General features: G+C 42.4%; 2 protein-coding genes across 3 annotated transcripts in view; both read right to left on the bottom strand.

Annotated features, from left to right (window-relative positions):
• The window catches only part of gabrb2a (gamma-aminobutyric acid type A receptor subunit beta2a), a gene marked incomplete at its 5' end in the record, with an annotated part of 55,434 nt that extends 47,629 nt beyond the window's left edge, over nucleotides 1-7,805 (bottom strand). The window contains 3 exons of one of the 2 annotated variants that reach the window (XM_084085786.1): nucleotides 6,575-6,642; nucleotides 7,249-7,349; nucleotides 7,732-7,805. In XM_084085786.1, coding sequence (XP_083941912.1) covers nucleotides 6,575-6,642; nucleotides 7,249-7,349; nucleotides 7,732-7,805 — 243 coding nt within the window. Of the gene's footprint in view, nucleotides 1-6,574; nucleotides 6,643-7,248; nucleotides 7,350-7,731 lie in introns of those variants that run through there. The other variant, XM_084085787.1, reaches the window with a different exon arrangement.
• Nucleotides 7,806-9,506: 1,701 nt separating this feature from the next.
• Nucleotides 9,507-22,637, bottom strand: gabra6a (gamma-aminobutyric acid type A receptor subunit alpha6a; the record flags this gene model as incomplete). The annotated part of the gene is made up of 10 exons (XM_084041659.1): nucleotides 9,507-9,531; nucleotides 11,448-11,692; nucleotides 15,008-15,273; nucleotides 15,514-15,666; nucleotides 18,525-18,668; nucleotides 18,806-18,888; nucleotides 19,242-19,462; nucleotides 21,416-21,483; nucleotides 22,032-22,129; nucleotides 22,600-22,637. 10 exons carry the CDS (start codon nucleotides 22,635-22,637, stop codon nucleotides 9,507-9,509), a joined length of 1,341 nt encoding a protein of 446 aa, XP_083897785.1.
• Between the last annotated feature and the right edge of the window lie 196 nt (nucleotides 22,638-22,833).

Genomic DNA, 22,833 nt, shown 5'->3' with positions numbered 1-22,833 from the left:
TGCTGAGTTGTGCCATCAAAACAACTTAGACAATGTCCTTGTTTGGCTTCGATATTGGCAGGTTACTCCACAGACTAATACTTGCGTAGTGAAAAAGCACTATTGACAAACTGAAAGATCAAAGCTTTTACGCTGCTGCTATACCTGGTATAGCACATTACAGTTTATAATTCACTGTACCCAGATCAGCTGCTAAGAGATCACTATGTATGCAGAAGAGGGGTTTTACTAAACACTGGGAACCTTGGATCCTTACACTGAGCTTTTGAAGAGAGCCACATGACCCACATGTCATGAACCCTAGCGTTTCTATTCTGGGGTGAATATTCTACAAGCCTGTGAGCTTGTAGATCGGCTATTTTTGACAATGACATTTCCTGCAGAGCGAACAGGAGTGGCCTCCGGTCAACAAAGTATGATCAACCAACTAAAGTGGTCAGTATAGCTGTAAAGAAATGTGTGTCTGCAGAAATTGTTGTTTATGAAAACAGATTGACTCAAAGACAAACAATTGCAGGCAGCTCAGGTTTAGGATTCAATAACATTTCAAATATACTGAACCTAGCCTACTTGAATGGAACAAAACAAAAAGATAAATTTGCGGCTTTTCAATCAGGGAAAAAAGAGGAAAAAATAACTAACTTAACCTCACAAGAATTCTCAAAAGACTTGAAATGGAAAGGCCCACAGAGAATGGACCTGATTTGCCTTCATTGGCTTCACTTGATTCACCAAAAAAGAAAAAAGAAAAAGAAAGGCAGTGTTGTCATAGCAACAATGAGTAAAAATAACACAAGCTTATTTTCCACAAGCTGAAAATAAAATGGAACGGGATCGGTTCGGACAAACAAGATCAAAATGGTCGCTAATTCTCAGACAGGAGCCGGTGCGTTGGTTCATATATGACGTGAACGCAGACTTCCCTCTGGTCATCAGCTCACATTATCTGATGGCCAGAGTCCTTCCTCGTGTAAAGAAATGAATGCTTGTCAGGATAATGATCGTAATAAAGGGAACATTCACGCCCCACTAATTCCTCCATCCCAGAAGCCACCACAGCTGGTTTGTTTAAATCTTCTAATTCGCAGCCAGCTAATTAACATTCACAGAAGAGTATTATAGCACTGGCAGTCCCCATCTTAACAACAACCAACCGCAGGTATTTTACATGTAATTAACCAGCAGAATGAGGAAAAGAACAAGGAGAGAATATACCCCCTCATTTAAATCACTCTCTATTCCAGCCTCAACATCGACTATGCACGCATCGCCACGCTCAATCATTATGCATGTATGTTATGTTAAAGACATTATTATGCAGTGTCATTTCACCTCTCATACAAGCACACTGAACTGATTCAGCTCTCCTAAATGTGCTCAAAATACTTTTTAAATGCACAGGTTTGAATGGCTCTACCATTTGCAAAAACAAACAGCATTATGCAAATGCAACATCAGCAAGGAAAGTGAGGGAAATTAGCAAAGGGAGAAGAAATTCTGACGTCTGTGTGTGTGTGTGTGTGTGTGTGTGTGTGTGTGAAAGAGAGAGAGAGAGAGAGAGAGAGAGAGAGAGAGCGAGAGAGTGAGAGAGAGAGAGAGACAGACAGACAGTAAGAGAAAGACGGAGAAAGAGTGACTGAGGGCGAGACACAGCGAGAGGAAGAGACAGAAAGAGAGACAACACGAGAGAGAGAGAGAGAGAGAGGCAGAGGATGGGGGTGAGTCTGGGTTATGATAATCACATTTGCGCCACATTCCCGGGGATGCCTCCCTGCCTTCCTGGTCGCACCTCGGACTGGGAGGAGACTTTCCCTCTCAAAATAGCACATGTTGTAATGTCATGGAGAGAGCAGACTGTTGGCACTGTGCCAGCTGACCTGCACATCATCTCCATCGCCCAACAACACCAATGACCTTTGTGCCTCTACAGGCCACTTCTGGTGAATGAGCAAGGCATCAGAGCGTGCACGGATGTGCTAGTATTATATACACCAACAAATTGTGTGTGTGCGCGTGTGCATGTGCGTGCGTGTGCCACACACACACACACACACACACACACACACACACACACACACACACACACACACACACACACACACACACACACACACACACACACACACACACACACACACACACACACACACACACATAGATGTGTGTGTGTCTATCATGCATAGACACCCAGAAAACAAAACAAACCGAAAACAAAGATACATCTGTCTGTCTGTCTGTCTATCCATCCATCCATCTCTCTCTACATAAAAGCACTTCAGAACATAAATCATTTACAGACTCATGCCCCCCCCCCACTACACCTCAACCTACCGAAAATCCTTCATATCAGCACAAACCCTCACAGCTGCATCAATCTACTAATTCTAATCTAATTAATGCTCCATGCAGCTGTCAGCAGCCCAAGCCTCCCCACGACGATGGCACTTATCTCAGCTCACAAGCACAGACCTAGGATCAAATCACAACACGCCCGTCCAAACGGTTAGTATTGGCAGGTAAGAGAGAACCTGGATCCTGGATCAGCGTTGATGCCAGAATCAACAAACATCAATGCACAGCACTCATGTTCATGATGGTAGACGGCAGATCAGAGTGGGTTGGTGCAGGTGGAAGGTTCACGCTGATCAAAGGGAGCATTGCAGAGACACAATGTTGTTTTGACAACGCATTTACTAGTTGCTGTCTTGAGGTAATACAAGGATGGTACAGTAACCTTTGCTGGGCAATGCCAGCACCAGAATTCTGACATCACATGAGAAGGTATTGAAATTCATAAAGGTAAGATATATGGTAATTTCTCTGATCCCTTTTCCTCTCCCCCTTCACTTTGTCTTCTTGTTCTTTCTCTCTCTCTCTCTCTCTCTCTCTCTCTCTCTCTCTCTCTCTCTCTCTCTCTCTCTCTCTCTCTCTCTCTCTCTCTCTCTCTCTACTTTAATCTTAAGAGCGACTGCCTTGATGAACAGGATCAAAGCAACTCTGCCCTGAGCACAGGTCACCAACTGCATCCACACAGATATTGATTTTGTCATAACCGTACGCTCAGCTGCCGTTACCTTTTATTGAGGGACGTCGACATAACTAAATTAATCGGAGGAAGAGGAGGAAGATAAGGGAGCAATGATTTTGCAGAGATCCCGCACTGTAAAAATCCTTTGCGTTCATTTAACTCTTTAGAGTGTCAAAATAATGGAACCAGAGTTAACACTGAGGATTCTACTGTGGCGAGAAGCACCCAGCAACCTGGTGATTGAATTTGATTTGATTTGATTTATTTGGATCAAGTCAAAATACCACGTCAACAATAAAAACACAATAAAGTCAAAGACTGAAGTTATATAACTTGCAGGGAGTGCTGCGAGAACGTGTGGGACATGAGCTTGTTTCTAAAGTGTAGTTGCTTATTTGGGCTTGCTGTATAGTGTTGTTTAAACCAGTCAGTGGTTCTCCAATATTTTCAAGATTAGTGTAGTAAAAATGTTTCAAAACATTTACTTTTTTATTGCAGATCTACAAACTTGTAGATCGGCTATTTTCAAATAGCCAATGTATATAGATGAAACTGATTTTGATGTTATATCAACACATTTCACTGGGAAACCCCCTGGGTGTGTGATCATGCAACCTATGGTAGTTGTTTTCGTAGACCTGCCTGCTTGTTTCTCTCACAAAATCTGGCAAAACAGGACATGAACCCACTTAGGATTCGGCGCTTGTCAAAATGTGCCCGCCATGTCACAATCCTCAGTGTTGATTGAACTGTTGAGAGTGAACAAATGTAACATTTGCACATTCTCAAGAGTTTAACACTCAGGAGTTGACAGTGTGCTCTTCCGGAAGGGAGAGTCTCCGAGGAAACAAGCGAGAGACGAACGTTCTCGTGGCTACAGGGAGTTGTGACGTCACTCGCCATTCACTCGTGCACACACACACACACACACACACACACACACACACACACACACACACACACACACACACACACACACACACACACACACACACACACACACACACACACACACACACACACACACACACACACACACACACACACACACGGCTGTATGAAGCAGTGTTGTTGTTGTTTTTTCGGCTGACTGCTCCTTGCACAAGAGTCCTGGAGAAGACAGACAAACCCTTTGGAGCAAAACAGAGGTGACTGACATGGCTGCCTGCTGAGCGTATAGAGTTACAGTCGGGATTTCACTCAATGTGGTGCAAGGAAGACACTGTGTGTCTGTCTGTGTGTGTGTGTGTGTGTGTGTGTGTGTGTGTGGGGGGGGGGGGGGGGGGGGGGGGGGGATTCCCCATCCTGGCTGCATCATCCTTAACCAAAGCTCTTACACAAGTCCTTTTCCCTGTCAAGCATTAGCCTGGACACACATTCAAACTAATCTAATATGGTTTACACAAACATGTAGATAATTGTTCAAATTGGAAACTGTTAATCAAAGAACATGTCTCATTCAATCTCCAGATAGGCCTACGCACTGTTATATAACACCTTTACATTATCTTTGCTCCTTGAACAGGCTATAGTGCTTCGTATGATTCCTTCTCTGAATTCACCGAACAAAGATCATCTCTTAAATATTTTTGAAATGGATAGAAATCAATGGTCAAAAAATAGATAAATAAATAAGCTAAAACCCACGGTGGCAAGTCAATTTCAAGGCTATCAATCTTCTTATGATTGCAGTCGGCCTCATACTGTATAATATCTGTCAAACCAATCGATAGGTGGTGCTCTTGTTCTAGATGAACTTTTCCCCCTGTCCTCCCCAACCATAGTCCCCAAGCATACATCAGTGGTTATCAACCTGTGGGTCAGGACCTCCAGGGGGGGTCCCCACATGATTTTTGGGGGTCCCCAAATGACAGTCAAGTGACACTTTAAGGACGTTTGAGGACAAACTATACTATAAAAAACGGTGAAACATTGGCCAAATAAGAAAATGTGAAAATAGCTGATCTACAAGCTTACAACGCCTCGCCTTGCTATTTTCACAAACGTACCTGTGGAACCGAGTCAAACCAATGACTCAACTTCTACAATTCCAAGTGCTTGTCAGGATGGGTGGTCCCCAGCTCAAATATGATTATTTTGGGGTGTCACGGCCTGGAAAGGTTGAGAACCACTGGCGTACATGACGTTTTGGGTCGAGCAGAGGAACTCAGTAAGATATTCCAGTGGTCTGCTGCTGTATGACCACACGTGCATTATTTGCTGAATATTTAGGTCATCACTAAGGATCTTGACAAGGCGTGTGTGTGGGGGGTATCATTTAAGTCAGTGGTTCTAAACCTTTTCAGGTCGTGACCCCCCAAAATAATCATATTTGAACTGGGGACCCCCCAATCTGACAAGCACATGGAAGTTGAGGCATTAGATTTTGTTTGACTCGGTTCCAGTTAAATAGTGTGAAAATAGCAGATCTACAAGGTCACAACGCGTTGCTGGCTATTTAAAAAATGTCTTTCTTATATTATTTGACAATTTGGTCAATGTTTGACTAGTTTATCTAGTATTGTATGTTGATTTCCTTTGATGCAGTAATGGTCATTTTTTAGGTATTAAAAAGGTCTTAAAAGTACTTAAATTGTCACTTCACTGTCATCCGGGGACCCCCCCAAAATCCTATGGGACCCCCCAACCCACAGGTTGAGCACCACTGATTTAAGTCGTCAATGCAATGATGCTCTGCGCTCAGAATTGAGCCTATATACCTTTAATATAATAGGCTACCCCACCAAGAAGAACCAAGGATTAAATCACATTGATGCGGATTTGAGGAGAGATGGGATTTTATGTTTTGTTTTCTTTTTGGGGAGGCTGGGGGGAACAAACAGCACAGAGGGACATATTGTCAACATGAATTGAATACACATGGACCGACCCCAATGGAAACAAGCCATAGTGCTTTCTTGGGTTTAATCCTTAAAACATTTTGCATCCTTTTGTATAGAACTAGTAGTACTTTCTGTGCTTTTTTTGCAAACTGATAAATAAAGTAATCAATCAATCAATCAATCAATCAATCAATCAACCAACAGTATTATAGCACCAACGCTTGGCACATGAAGCACATGAAGCACATGAAACACACACACACACACACACACACACACACACACACACACACACACACACACACACACACACACACACACACACACACACACACACACACTCAACACAGCTCTCCGTGCGCGCAAAGGCAGGGTTGTGCGTATAAGTGCGCCAGTGAGCGTGTGTTTTGAATTCAAATGCAGCCACTACACCAACCATGGCTGAAAACACCACCATGGAGGGCTGAGAGAGACGGTACGCAATAACATAGAAGCGATCTCTCACATAAAAACCACTGAGGATTATGGCTGTCCACGACCCAAAAAACAGCTACTATAGGTCTTATAGTCTGATTCTCGGCCGTGTAGCCTACATTATTAGGCTGCTTGACTAGAGATCCATCCAGCCATGCCATCATCCAGCGTCCATAATTAGTCCGATTATTAAAGGGAAGATAAATAATAATGACGAAGATGCACGTACCATGTTGACTTCAGATACCATGTCTATGCTGGCTATATCTATATTCATCCCCACGGCCACGGGCGCACCTGTGAAGGAGAATGAATATTAATAATATAATATCATGAGAGACATGGAAAAATCCCCCTCATCACCGAAATGACAGAATTTGGTGACGCGCGTATCTGTTTAATAGGCTACTTGACTCTTATTATCCACCTATAATCCAACAGTAGCCTGCTTATTATTGGCGATCCAAACGTCTGTTACCATAATGCATATTGTTGCTTATTTGGCTAAAGACATATGTGCTTGTTTTCCGTTTATTCTCCGGTTTCAATTTGCGCGTAGCTACATATGAAACATCTGTCTGTGGAAATCGAGAAGAAAAAAAACAAGTTAAAAAGCCGCCTCCAGATATCAATGCAATATGCCTCCATCAAACGAAATGGATAAACAAACCCCCCCCCCCCCCCCCCCCCCAAAAAAGAAATGGTCATAATTTAATTTGTCAGTAGCTATTTTGGCAGATAGTGCGAGGTTCATGGCCACGTAAATAATTGAGCCTGGTTTTTGCCTGGATTGATTCATTAAACATGTATCGCACGTCACAAATCACTGGTTGTTGGGGGGGGGGGGGGGGGGTATTACATTCGGTTTGATTAGATTTTCTTTCTTTTTTTATTGCTTTTTACCTCCGAAATCTGGCCTCAACCGAATGTCGTATCCCTTCATCAGCCTGTCCACCGTGTCTTTGACCAGGGGCATGTTGCTGGGATCTCTCATATCCTTGACGCTGATGGGGGAGAGAATAAGGTACTTTAATACATAAATACCTTATTAGTAACACACACCAGGCACGCTTTATAACCACTTATGAGCCCTATTACAAAAATACAAATACAAAAAATAACCGATCTACTAGCTCACAATGCTTTGCATCTGTAGATTGGTTATTTTTTGTCATTTGGTTTAATGTTTTTGTCATTTTTGGTAATTTCTTGTCATTTCTTTGTCATTTTTTAAAAGATTTTCGCCCATGACATGCCCCCCAAAAATAGGGACGCCAGGTTGAAAGTGGTCATTAAACAACAGGCTGTAATATACATGGCATGCAATGCAACACAGACGGTACATAGAATTCGAACCCCCGTTTTTTTTTTGTTTTTCTTTTTTACCTTTGAGAACAGCCAAAAGTCATTAGTAACAAAACGGTCCAAATCCCAACGTGGTTTTTCCTCAGCCTCCCCATCATCCTCAGCCGTTATGGTGAGCCGTTGTGTTTTGTCAGGAGCGACGACGGGGAGACGCGCAACATCCAACTTACTCCACACAGCGCACAGGCTCCACTGAGGAGCGCATGCGTCGTGCATCTAACGGTCCGCCAGATCAAAGAGTGGAGAGAGAGATGATGATGATGGTGGATGAGCCGTTTCCATTGCAGAGGAAAAAATTAAAGGGACAAGAAGTGGATGTGATGTGTGTGTGCGTAATAATGGGGGGGGGGGGGGGGTAACATCTACAACATGAGGAAGAAAAATATTTAAGACGAAGGCCAGTCGAATTGTTAACCTTAGTTTATTCCCATTTCCAATTAATCAGATGATGGTTTATAGTTTGTAGTGACAAGGTCAAATTGTGCACTATGGGGTTGAAAACTGTCAAATGATCACACATTGAAAGTCAGGAACCATTTATTTTGTCTCCTCTTTCACTCAGTGTAGCAAGCAGCAACAGATGAATTGAATACACAGGACCCCAAAGGAAACAAGCCATAGTGCTTTCTTGGGTTTAATCCTTTTTAGCATCCCTCTGTAGTCTGCATAGAACTGCACTGTCTGCTTTTTTTGCAAACTGCTAAATAAAGTATTCAATCAATCAATCAGACAGACAGCCATTTACAACTGCACAGACACACAAATGACAAGTCCCAAATGCACTACATGAAAACAAATTGGGAATAAAAAGCAATATCATAAAACCCCCATAGGTAAATCCATATTTGTTAGGGGACTGCCTGTAGGAGATCTCAGTCATACTGGCTTCAGAGAGATGGGATGAAACATGCAACCTATACCCCCACCATTCATTTTCTCAGGTTGAGGACATTTTTGAAGCCGCAAGGAAAGGAAAGATGCAAGTCTACTTACTCTAAAGTGTCTTTGATCTGTTTGTAGTGTGAGTCGTGTTCCTGTAGGGGGCAGCCTTCTGAAAGCATTGGTTCACTGTTGCATCACCACCAGTTACAGCCACCATACATTATATCATGTACTTCTTCTTTTTTTTTTACGTGCTTCATAGTTTATGGTGCGCGCGCGTGTGTGTGTGTGTGTGTGTGTGTACACGCACGTGTGTTTGAGTGTGCATATGTACATACATCATCATGCATGCATAACCTTTTGTGCGTGTGTGTGTGTGTGTGTGTGTGTGTGTGTGTGTGTGTGTGTGTGTGTGTGTGTGTGTGTGCGCGAGCGCGCGTGCGTGCGTGCGTGCGTGCGTAGGCCTGCATAAGTTATAGGATAAACCGTTATTGATTCCCCCCCAGAAGTAAATGCAGGTGTCACAGCAGCAACAGCAGTGAGAATGAAACACAGGAGAGGTAAAAGGAAGATATGACACAAGAACCAAACCAAAGATAAATGAGAATAAAAAATAAAAATAAAGATCACATAAAATCCATATGTGTGATGATGTGAGTCAGGGGCATTTAAGAGTGACGGGCAGCTCCTCAGTGACTGATCCCAACAGAAGTGGACAGTGGTCACAGGCTGTGAAATGAACAGAGATGTGACGCGGGAACGAATGAGTTTCTGATTCATTTCCTCTGTCGGATGAAAGCAGAGCGAATGCTGAGTGCTTGTTCACGGGGCGAAGGGGGCGAAGATGAATGGATAGTGAAGGTCTCTGGGATGATGATGATGATAGCAACATGACCAGCATGCACATCCACCTGCTATTTAGGGGATAGGTCCATCCATCTGTAGGGATAGCACACACAACACAGCACAAACAAAAGGAAGATTGAGACCTATAGTCTTGTCATTTTTCGTTTCGTTGTTCCCTAACCACTAGCGTCCCTATTCTAGGGCAAATATTCGGCGAAAAAATAGCCAATCTACAAGCTCACAACGCATCGTTGTGAGCTTGTAAATCGGCTTTTTTCACCGAAGAGATTTGGTGAGATTGGATGGATGGATGGATGGATGGATGAATGAATGAATAAATAGAGAAAAAAAGGTGTAGACCTAGTAGAGAGCCCTGGGGGACTCGGTCAACTAAGTATATAGGGTTTAAGTGGTCAACCACTGACAGTGTTTTTTCGGTGTCCTGTTATGGTAACATTCCTCAAGAGAAACTTGATGAAGCCCTGCATGGGCGAAACGTTGTTGTTTGTTAAAATAAAATAAAAAAGACGAGAGAGCAGCTATCGGACATTCCCTTTTTCAACATTCCTCAAGAGTGCACAGTCCTAAATGAGGCAGAAACAGGTAAAGTGAACAGATACAGTTGATGCAGTTCCTGCCCAGGCCTTCGCCCCCATTCCTCTGTAGAATGTTATAAACAAAACAACCATAAAAAATTCTCTGACAGGAACATGAGAGGCATGATGAGCAGATTTGCACTCCGCGCTGTTACGTAACAGATCTCTCGCGCTCTCTCTCTCTCTCTCTCTCTCTCTCTCTCTCTCTCACACAGACACAGAGCTTTGTGTTCTATAAGTGGCTCAGTTATAAGACGGGATGTGAACGGTTGCGTTTCATGTGGTTAATGTACAATGTAACCAGCGATGTGTTTTTGTGCTGTGAAAGAGAAACAACATTATTATTAACATGTCTGGGATTTTTGCCAGCCCTCAGGTAGACCTTATATGAAAGAGAGCTGCTTGACTCACATTATTTCGTCACAATTTAATTGAGCAGCCAGGCCGTCCGTATTGCAAATCTGAGATGATAAAAGCCACAGTGATTGCTTCAATGCAGCAGCATTGCCACCTAACATTATTCTTTTTTTTGTCTACAACTCCTGGGGCTGTTTCAGCATCAGAAATTATTCATGTCTTTACTGCCTAGATAAAAGACTTTGACAAAAAACTGTGGGTAGTTATTGTTCCACTGAAGCTATCATAATTAGAAGAGAGAGGAATATGTTTTGTGGCTCTTTGTGAAAAGCAGAAAATACAGAATCATCCATAGTCCCTTTTCCACATGTAAGGTTTTCCATTTAGCACCCTGAATAAGACTTGCCTTAAAAGCTTTCCCAAAATGCTGTGTTGCCAGATATACTGTAACTGCTAGCTTGGAATGTTACCATCAATGCTATGCTTCATTTAAATATGCTTCACCGTTCAGTTGGCTGTAACTCCCTGAAGAAAGCTGAACGTCAAAACGCTGCAAAGTTAATATTTTACACATGTTCTATGTATAGAGCCGGCCAATGAAATAAAGGCGTTTTTTTCACTTAAAGCAGAGTGCTTTGGTTTCTCTTAAAGGCTACTGTTACATCAAGACTCTCTAACAAAGAGCACCTTCTCCTTTTGTTGCTGCTGTAGTTTCAAGAAGCTCTCCTGTACTGTGGATGTTTATACCACCAAATTGTATGTTATGGAGAGAAGGTCATGTTCATGAAAATAAATATAACGTACACATCTATACCATAAAACATTGATATTCTCCCATGCAATCCTGTGTGTGGCGATGGTTGATTCGCCTTCTGTTTATCGATGCATAACAGGTGTGTTGACACACCCAGGTGAGTCTAATTAATTTGACTCAGCCCAGGTGTGACAAGATATGCGCACGCGCGCGCACACACACACACACACACACACACACACACACACACACACACACACACACACACACACACACACACACACACACACACACACACACACCTTGACTCCATGGTATCCTTGCCCAGGTACCAGCACCAGTAGAACAGATTGAAGAGTGCAAACACCAGAGGGAAGAGGATACGGGCGTACTTGTCGATGGGGCTGGTTCCAGCCAGCATGGGGTTGGGGGGGATGGCTGAACCCTGTTGAAGGAAGATGGGCACCGGTGGAACCTCTAAAGTGTCCTTGCGGGGCAATCTGTGGTTCTTCCTCTTCTTCAGGCCTTCCTGCGGGCTGCTGTCTGTCTGTGTGATAGACGGACAGAGAGACAGTGAAGAAGATGAGCCTTTGGCGCAATGGCTGACCTTAAAATACAATTGGGCTTAGTTTTGAACACAGTGGTAGTAGCATCCTCTGTCCCCCACCCCCACCCCTCCTTGCTCTGTAAATATACTTTTTGATGATACCTAGTTTTTTTTTATACCGATATGTATTGTATTGTATATGTATCGTGTATTACTGATGAATTGAGTGCAATGGACCACAATGGAAACAAGCTCCTGGCGCTTTTTGTGTTATCCTTTTAGCAAACCTTTGACTGTACTACCTGTACTGTTAACACACTTGTTAATCAATCAATCAAAGCAGGAGGGGGGAGAGTGGAGGTAAGTTAGGATCGTATCTATTCTGATTCCGGATCTGCTTATTGATTCCACATTTTGGTTCAATAATGGTAAAAAATAAAAAGTCCCTGTAAATTAATGTTACATCAATAATTGTCAATATATGTAATGACTAGTAACCTAAGCACACGTTTATCCCATGACATCACAAATGAAAGCAGTAGTAGTTAAATCTTGTCGTATGCCCAGATTTTTTTTATTTGATTCACTATAGGAACTTAAAGGTAGGGTAAGTGATTTGCTTTGGTTAAAATAAGTGTTAAATAGCTCTATATTCTGATAGTACTCATTGCTATAGAGTGTTTGTTCAGTAAAAGGAGTCTCCTTGTCTCTCCACCTCTTTATTAAACAGAAAATGCATTTTCGTTTCAGTTTCAGTTTCATTTCCAATTTTATCCAATTAGGATAGAGAACTCAATCAGGATATAGATTAAACAAGTGAAATTGGAAGTGATGACACTAAGACATGAGCAGACAAAATTGGAACTGGAACACTATACAAATTAAGCTTAAAAATTGGTACTTTCTCCTGAATGGCTGAGATTTTGACACCTACCGAAAAATGTATTTTCTGTTTATTAAAGAGCTGGAGAGACAGGGAGACATCTGTTACTGAAAAAACAAACTATAGCAATGATTACTATCAGAATATAGTATTTTAACCTTTTAACAAAATACTTTTTGTTTTAACCAAAAAATATCACTTACCCTACCTTTAATAGGCTCTATTTCGATGCCCAACCCAAGTGGGGGGTCTCTGGTGGGATGGGATTTGGGGCAGATGGGAGAGGGAATGGGTAATCAATATGAATCCTTATTGATGAGCTTTGTAATCCAATTGAATATTCATGGCAATACAGATACATCTCTGTCAAATCTGGAGTGTTAATTTAACTCAAGAGGTAGAGCGTCCGTCTCGGAACCGTTCAATCCCGTTTCCCCCTGGCTTCATTTCGAAGTGTCCTTGAGGAAGACAGGTTGGTATACACTCACTGCATGGTTTCTTTCAGGCGCTACTGAAATGCAGGCCGTAACTCTGAGAGTGTACAAATTGATTTTCAGACAACATCTTTCACTTTCAGAGTTAAATTAACATCTTTTACTGTCCATCCCTCCTGGGGTCTTGACCTACGGATGCAGATGCATGTGGAGCATTCAAGTGTGAAGGTAAATGTAAACACCTATGGGGGGTCTCTCATATAGAACCCAGCAGGTAGTGTGTATAATTCCCATGTAAAGTAAAAATCCTCAGTGTTCATTTATCCATTTGTAACTCAGAGAATGCACAAGTGTGGTTACACTCGTACACTCTCGGATTTCAAAAGCAGAGGCATACGTTGATGACACTCTGTTCTCACACTGAGGTTATTTTTAATGCGTGGAACCATGAGACCTACACGTGAGATGGCTCCCAAGGGGCCGCCATGGTGGCTTATTGTATTAACATAAAGCATAGAGCTACTGTACCTCCACAAAGAGAACTGTACACATTAATATTTAACGTGTGGTATGCTTGAAGAGCCAGGATAACTGCTCAAAAATGCAGGATTTTTTTTTCTTCACTTAATAAAAAACATCCATGGAATAATTGGTTTCTTAGAATATGAACATACATGTAACTTTGTTTTATTAAATTTGTTTTTGATGCTTTTTTATTTGAAGTTTTAGATAGGATAGTGTAGTTGGCTTAGCTATAGGCATCCCTACATGTAACTTCAAATTATTATTATTATTTGTAATTTGTTTAATTTTCAGCATTAGTTATCAATAGCTCTTGCCTGCATCAGGGCTGTCATAAATATACATATCATCATTCCATTATCATTGTCTATTGTACAGTACATGTTTGTACACTAAGTATTAGCCACCTGTGACATTGTTTAACTTAAACCATATAATTAGTAGACTCGGGTCCTCCAGGGCTCTATACTAGGCTTTTGCCCAACCTATCACTTGGACACTGTTTACCCACATAGACATGAATGTGAAGGGCGGTGCATAATGTGAATGAGTTTACTTGAACTGGGGGAGGACATTAGTCAAAAATAGTCGATCTACAAGCTGAAATGCATCACGTTGTGAACTTGTGATTCATTGTGTGCTTATAGACATTTAGTGTAGAAAGAAAAAAGTGTACATAACCAAATCAGGTCCAGTTTACTAAGAATAGAGGGTTTAAGTCGGTGGTTCTCAACATCTCGAAAACATTCGCGGGCATTTTCAGGGCATGTTTATTTTAATCCATTAAGACCGAGAACGCATCTGTGTCATTTTAAGATTTAAGAAGCTCATAGCGCGGAACAACATATTTTGAGATGGGGGTCCGCGGCCAAATACATATAATTTTGGGGGTCCTTGCCATGGAAAAGTTGGAGCACCACTGATATAGCAACGTACTGTTAGGATTTAGAAATTTTTTTTAGATATGTATTTGGCTGCGGACCCCCATCCCAAAATGTTTTGTTCCAGGGACCCCCCAGAAGCAAAGATTTGAGTTACAAATTTTCTTTTTTCTTTGCAGATCTACAAGCTCATAGCGCGGCACCGAGTGCCGCGCTATGAGCTTGTAGATCTGCTATTTTTGAATAGCCAAAGTGTAAAATAATGGCTATAGCTAAAATCTAAAATGATGGTCTTAATGGCTTAATAATCAGTTAATGGATTGAGTTCCGGCTTGGATCAATGGAGCAAATGGAATCAACGTTTGGTTTTGCAGGTATCACAATGAAAGCTCACTTTTTTTCCCAAGAATTATTTTACATTAATGTTATATTATCAATAAAATCTTAGTGCTTTGCCAATTATTTGGGGGCCCCACTTGCAATACGCTCGCGTTCCCTAGTGGGCCACGCCACCAGGCCACCCGGCCACCCGGCCCACACGTCGAGAATGGCATGGTTTAAGTGCTTAATGTTTGAGTGAAGTTTTGTGACTTACTGGGGCGTTGTTGTCTTCGTCATCGCTGGCAACGGAGACATCCTCCGCCGCCCGCTCCGCTGCCCGCTCTTTGGCTTTACGCTCATCGAAGCGCTTAATCTCCTGGGTGGCAAAGTAGTTCACTGCTGCGAACTCCACCAGGGCCGAGGCCACGAAGGCAAAACACACGGAGATGAACCAGTCCATGGCGGTGGCATACGGCACCTTGGGCAGCGACTGGCGGGCGCTGATGCTCAGAGTGGTCATGGTCAGTACGGTGGTGATGCCTGGACATAGACACACACACACAAATATATTATCTCCAAAAATATATTGAGTCATGTCACTATGCTGTTGTAAATCTGTTAATAAAAGTATTTGGAAGAAAGAATAAGGTTCTGATAAGAACTCACTGAGATGATGGCAGAAGAACCAAAGGGTGTGAGAGTGTGCGTGTGTGCGTGTGTGCGTGTGCGTGTGTGTGTGTGCGTGTGCGTGCGTGTGTGTGTGTGGCGGTGACAGTATACCAGCTACGGTGCGAGCAGGGACAGACTCCTTGTTGATCCAGAAGGACACTTGTGACAGAACCACCACCATGATGAGGGGGATGTAGGTCTGGATCATGTAGTAGCCCAGCTTCCTCTGCAGGTGAAAGTAGACCACCATCTCGGAGTACTGACCTGGAAGCAGAGATGGAAAGTATATTTACTCAAGTACTGTACTTAAGTACAATTTTGAGGAGACAAATATTGGACTTTATTCTCAACTACAATTATTTTCAAAACTTGAGTTACTAGTTACTTTGTAGATTTAGATTATTATTACAAACCCTACATTAACCAATTAAGCCTTAATTTAGACTTAATCTATTGGAAAATAGCCGTTCTACAAGCTCACAACGCATCTCGATGCAGCGTGTTGTGAGCTCGTTAGGCTGTTTTTGAAAATTGTATAATCTTTTTAAATGGGACATTCTGCATAATGAGTACTTTTACTTTTGGTACTTAAAGTATATTTTAATGCTAGGGACACGGTGGGGCAGTCGGTAACGCTGTCGCCTCACAGCTAGAAGGTCCTGGGTTCGATTCCTGCCGGGGACGTTGTGAGCGCTGGGGGCGTGTTCTCTCCTCCGCGTCATCAGTGCCCATACCCTAGGTGTGTTTGGCGAAAGGGCCTTTCTGTGTGGAGTCTGCATGTTCTCCCCGTGTCCCCTACCTCACAAAAACATGCAGTAATCCTGGTCTCTATACTGCCTCCCCCTGGTCAGCCGGGGCGCCTGATGGAGGATAAAGGAACTGATTGGAATAACGTGTTTCTTCCATGCGCTACGTCCTACCGGGGTAACTCGCCCCTGTCAGGTGCACACTCCTCATGCATTGAAGGAAGCATGAGCTCAGTTCGGGGCTCCCAGGCTGGCAGAGGGAGAGTAGCGCCCAGGTTTACAGGCTTAGGCAATTGGCACTGGGTGAAAAAATGGGTTATAAAAATCAAGGGGACAAAAAGAAGAAAAAAAAGTATATTTTGATACCAACACTTTTGTACTTTTACTCAAGTAAAATTATGAATACAGGACTTTTAAGGGCTATGTCCACTGAGGCTTTTTTTGCTGGCTGAAAACGCCGGGGCGCTCAAACGAGAACGCTTCCAGGCGCCCAAGTTGAAAATATTTTAGCTCTAGGCAGGCAGAGAAAAGCGCTGTGTGTGCACACGCGAGTGCAAGGTAAATGCCCAGCGCCACGCCACACTGCTGGAGTTTCCAAAAACATGGCACTCCAGCATTATAAACAATTAAAAACAAGCACCGGGCTCAGGGAAAAAAAGCATCTTGGTGGACACGGACCCTTACAGTACTTCTTCTTCCAGCAATGACCTTGAATGACCTTCAACCAGGAGCAGTGCTGGAGGAATCTACGGATATGAACCAATAAGATGAGACCAACACCACGAGACCTACATCACAAAGACATGTGGATGGGGGCGTGTCGAGGGGTAGAGGGTATTTGGGGATGATGTGTGTGTGTGGGGGGGGGGGGGGGGGGTGCTGGGAAACAGGATAGAGTGAAGATAAGTGAGGAAAAGGAAGGCAAATGGGAAATGAAGGATGGAATGGGGGGGCGGGGAGAAAGACTGCGTGCAATGTCACCACGTGTTAACAGTGCGCACGCACGCACGCACGCACGTGCGCACGCACGCTCACGCACGAACACACACACACACACACACACACACACACACACACAGTCTTTTCTCTCTTTGTCTCCCTGCAAAACCATCGGGAGTCTCCCCTGGGACGTATGAGGTCCACAGCAGGGAAACACCTCTCTCTCTCTCTCTGCTGGCGGAGGGGAAAGAGAAAAAGAAACCATCGTTCTCTAGTCCCCATTTGCAGCAATTCTCTGCTCTTCAGTGGACCAGACAGCTCAATGAGACTGAATCCGGTTCTAGTCCCTCCTCCGTTGATGCCATCACCAACCTTTAAACACCACTTTCAACCTGCCGTCCCGATTTTGGACATGTCATTACAGACAAAAATATTCAAGAAAATTCTCGAAAAAAACTAAAACAAAATTAAATAATGTAAATTTTTAAAACATTCTAAAACGGTTGTTAAATAAAAAATATATGGTGGAACATAGCCAAAAATAGCCAATCTACAAACGTGTTCCCCCAATCCCCCCATAATTGCGGGCTGGTTAACTAGCAACCCAACACACCCTGAACACTTAAACATCAGAGAAACAAGGAGATCTGTAACAGCACGGGGCAGTAACGGACACTGTTTGGACAATGGGGGGTGTACCGTAATAGAAATAAGTTCATTTTGAATTCAGACTTCACGGGAAGTTAAAGGTGGTATTTCACTTTAAAACACGCTTCAAGGGTGTGGTCACAACGAACTTTGATTCTGCCAATGCGTCGGATTCTGCCAATGCATTTCAATGGGAACGGAGCTCCGTTCATTCCCATTGAAAAGCATTGGCAGAATCCACCGCATAGGCAGAATTAAAGTTTGGTGTGACCACACCCTAAAAGCACTTTTGTGCATCTTGAATTTTTAAGTTGATTGTTACAATATTTAGATACATAGAAATGGGAAGTTTTGTCATGATCCAAGGAATCCTGGGGTGTTTTCTTTTTGGTGTGGAGGTTCTTCCTTGGCCTACTGGGAGTGTGCGTGCCGTGCAAAGTTTCACACTGATCGACCCAGCGGTGCTCAACATTAGTTACTCACAGTCAGACAGACAGAGAGACAAACAGACAGACAGACAGACAGACAGACAGACAGACAGACAGAATCACAGTAGATAAAACATAATCCCCACCCCTGGCCGTTCTGGTCTGGCGGAGATAATGATTACAGTAAAATGTAATTCCACCCATCGCAATTAAGTACAACCATACAACTGCATCTCTTGTGGAAAATAACTGATTTTCAACTGAGACGCAACACTGATCTATTAACATTATTCAAGGTGCTCTGAACAAAACAGTAAGATACAAGTTTCAAATCAAGTGATTAGCATTATTTAAGCTTTACCTGTGGTTGACTTGAAAACTTGACTGGCCAAAGTCTTTTCAATCAGGTCATACTGGAGCAGACTCATAGACTCAGGGGGACAGTCGACAGAATCTTTCAGCCCCTTCTTCCAGGTGAAGATGATCTCACGGTTGGTGTATGCGTCTAGAATTACAGAAACATTGTTTTTTGTGAATACCTTTATCTGAGGACGTTCTGTGGCTGAACACCTTCTTGATAAATCTTGTTTTTGTTTGTTTTAGCATAAAACAACATGTGCTTAAGCTGAAATGTAGACTTACAGCTTCCAAATCGCAGTGGACAGGCGTGGCCATCCATGGGAAAGTCATACAGGCTCATCGGGCAATCTGCACTGATTGTCAGTCTATGAAACAATCAACAACCACACAGAGATATGACTCATTTAATACAATTATAATAACATAGTTATTCAGAAATGTGTATTTGAATCAACAAGTAATTGTAATTATGATTGAGTTAGCCAATCCTAATCTCTTTTTTAAAGCTACAATACATCTCGACAGAGATGTAATTGCGACAATGTCCGAACTACAATATAGAGTAGGGGGACCACCAACCACACAGATTGTTTAAAACAAAATGTATTAATTAAAATAAGTCCCAGATTGTAGCTTTAAATAAAAAAGCAGCAAAAAGAAATCAATAACGGTATAGCTTCCATCTAAAGAACAACAACAGCAGCAGCATGAGGTGCACCTCATGGTGTAGAGAACAGTGCCGTTCTGCATGATGCGGAACATCTTGTTGGGTGTGGTCATGTTATGGGCCAGGGATCTCTTAGAGTTACGGAAGAACGTGTCGGGCGTCCAGATTTTATCCACCATCATATTGTTCAGCCGAAGGATTGCCATGGGGCCCTCAAATTTCAGCCTCTCGTCCACCCACATCTGACGGAAGAACATGTCCATGGTGTAGTCCTGATGTGAGAGGACAACAGGGGACATTAGTGAAACACTCCTGGTGGGGCGCAACCTACCCAACATGCAACACCATTTCATTTATTGTCTTATTTAGTCACACAAGGAACAGAAACATCTGACATTGACAGTTGTTCCTGAGATATGACCAGTTATGTAGGCACATTTTTTACTCTTTTCTTTTCCACAGAAGTAAACAGGGCTCAGACTGCCCAAATTTGGGCACGGATGACGTAATCAGCTAGACTCTTTCTGAGCCAAGCCGTCAATAAGAGGAAGTGAATGGGGAAGGCAGTCGAATGGGGCTGAATCCTTGCCCAGATATGTAGTCATACGTCATAGATACGTCATAGATGACTGGAATCATGCAAGGTAGGCTCAAAGAGCAGGCCTAGTAGCACACATCCGAAGGCAGGTGCTGGCCCCGAAGTGAACTAAGAGTACAGAGAATTGAGCCGCACAATGTAGCTCCCTAAAATCAATTCTTAAAAGTTACACAGAGTTAAGTTTCGAGCCCATGCTCTCCTTCAGACTCACTAGTCTGAAGAAGAGCATGGGCTCAAAACTTCACTCTGTGTAACTTTGAAATAAATAATTAGCTAAGGGAGCTACAGTGTGCTGCTTTATTCACTGTACTGGCATGATAGAATGAAAGACCACATGACGATCCACAAGAAGCCATACCTGTATTGGACCCAGTCTTGTTTGTGGTTAACCACTTAAACCCTATTATGGTTAAGCAGAGTTCCTCAGGGCTCTATACTAAGTGTCTTTTGTGTTTTCTGATATTGTGGGGAAAGCTTTAGCTGAAAATAGCTGATCTACAAGCTCACAATGCGTCGCAATGCAACGCGTTGTGAGCTTCTCGATCTTCTATCTTCTGCGAAAGCTTTCCCCAAAATACGGATGATGGGGTTTAAGTAATCTCTCAGCACCACTGCCCTAAACATGTAATGTTGTTCTTAGGAATAAACTAACCTCGCGTCACCAGTCTTTCCACCTCGGAGGAAAGCCTGGTATGCGTTACTAAAGACCTGTGTGATCCGGTCTAGGCCACGCCTACTGAGAAGAAAAAAAAAGAATTCTCTTTCCGGATTGTGCCGATCCGGTTTTGTGGTGCTGCTTTGTTTTGGTTCCCCAATCCCTATTTAAATGGAATAGAATTTCCCCGTGGGATAATACAGACGCTAAATAGTCTCCGGAAAGTACACTCACATTTACATTTAAAAAATAAGCTAAACTACGCCGCATCAAGGATTTTATTAGGACGGACCTATTTTGGGATGACGTCTTTCCGGATTTGCAGTTCCGGCCGCCTGATGACGCGGATGACGCGCCTGGTGACGTAGGGTTACTTCCGCTCCCGACCGGATCATAGACCCGAAAAGGTATGCTTCCCAGGCTAGGAATAAACACAGAAGCATCCAGGAGGAAGTGGACTTAGAAAGGGGAGGAGTCAAACTGAATTCCAAAAAAGGAGGTGGTGCCCCCAGAGGCAAAAACAAAGGAGAGAAAGAAATCTGTGTTTTTGTTTTTAACCAAATGGGTTCCCAGATAGGGGTTTAAGTAGTTAAGTGGTTGAAGCACAAGGGGAACGATGGCCACTGAACCTTTTGTCATCACTCAAGATATAATTTAGTCCGTCTCAATCCAATCAATCCATTCAGCGGGTCTCTTTAATTTTAAGCATAATGTCATATTGATGTTCAAACAGATTAAAGCTCATTAAGAAGCAGGCAGTAGGCAATGAGGCTCGGTCATTTATTGCCTATCCTACAGTATCTATACACAGTAAACTCCTCAGTGTTAACATGTACAAAATGTAACCAAATGGACCCATAAGCCATTTGGTTAAATTTGTACACTCTCTGAGTTAGAAAGGGATAAATTAACACTAAGGATTTTACTGTGCATCCACATAAACATGAATATGAACATAAATAAAGATCATACCATTTCAACATCAGAAACGGGTCCAAAGCTGGTGACGAAGATGTCCGTCTTCACCTCTGTCACACCTCCTGTGAAGGAAATATGGATGGATTATGATTATGGAAAGGGCCAACGGGGACAGCGTGGCTGACTACCATGTCCCACGTCCCTGGGGACCTGGGGTCCCTATAGGTACAGTACAAGGCCCTTCCTATAGCCATCTGACTAACAGAGCTGACAAGTATTTTTAAGATTTATTTTTTTACATGTAGATAACTATCATGTAAATACTCTAGGTTATCAACTAAATCCTACGATAAAAGGTCTACAGGTGCTTTCTTGACCCACACAGATAGATTATGAATACAAAAAATACAGATAAATGATGAATGTAATGCATTACTAATTACAATCCAATAATATGACTATGAAATTGTCCATTCTAAGTCATAGAAAGTAAGTAAAAGTTTGAATGCAGGACTTTTTACTTGTAGGCTAACAGAGTATTTCTACATTGTGCTATTGCTACTTTGACTTAAACATCGGAGTAGCCTACTTCTTCCACCACTGAGATGAGATGAGAATGTATTCTGATTATTGATGTGAAAGGACATTAATGATTCAGTATTGACTGTACCTCCAGACCCAGGACGCAATCTGTTGTCATAACCATCCAATAGTCGATCCAAAATGCGCGTGATGTGGTCTGCATTTTGTCCACACACATAATCAGTACTGCAAAATAACAAATAGTTATCAGTATTTTCCTTCTAATCTATGCATGAACACTGAGAAAAACCATAATAATAATAATTTTAAAAAAAAACTAAAATGTGTATAACACTTTTTATAATATAAGCCCTATTTTATACTTTGTTGAAAGAAGGTGTTGCAAGGCAAAAATAACAGATCTACAAGCTCATAATGCAATGCGTAGCCTACATCTACTATTTTTGCTGTTTTTGAAAATGTTTTAAACTTTGAGGGAATTGCATTTCTAAAATGACCCAACATATGCATACCACAGGTTAAACATAGTAATTAAGCTCTTCACACAGTAAAAGATAAAATTAAAAAAACAACAGAAACATTGTGAGAGAAACATGATAAAAGATCATAAAAGTGTGTGATAAACATAATACAAAGAGCATAAAAAGATAAGAAGACAAAAACCAGACTGTAAAAAGGGAGTTATTTCTACCAACCAGAGGAGAGAGAGCAGAATGATGGAGATGGCCTTCATATTGGGAAGCAGGTGATGTCAATGTTCCTGTTCAGTTCTCTGAGAGGCTCATATCTCTGCTGATAACTGCTCTGATAACTTCTCATGTAGCAAAAACCAAACAGAGCAACAGGCCTTAATGAAGACTTTAAACGGAATGCCTCTTTAACCATGAGGACATGCGCGGTATAGGAAGCGCAGAGTAATCCAATTAAAG

This window comes from Gymnoscopelus microlampas, assembly GCF_963454915.1.
Source record: "Gymnoscopelus microlampas genome assembly, chromosome: 18".
NCBI classification, from domain to species: Eukaryota; Metazoa; Chordata; class Actinopteri; order Myctophiformes; family Myctophidae; genus Gymnoscopelus; species Gymnoscopelus microlampas.
This window is presented reverse-complemented; position numbering and strand designations above follow the sequence as displayed.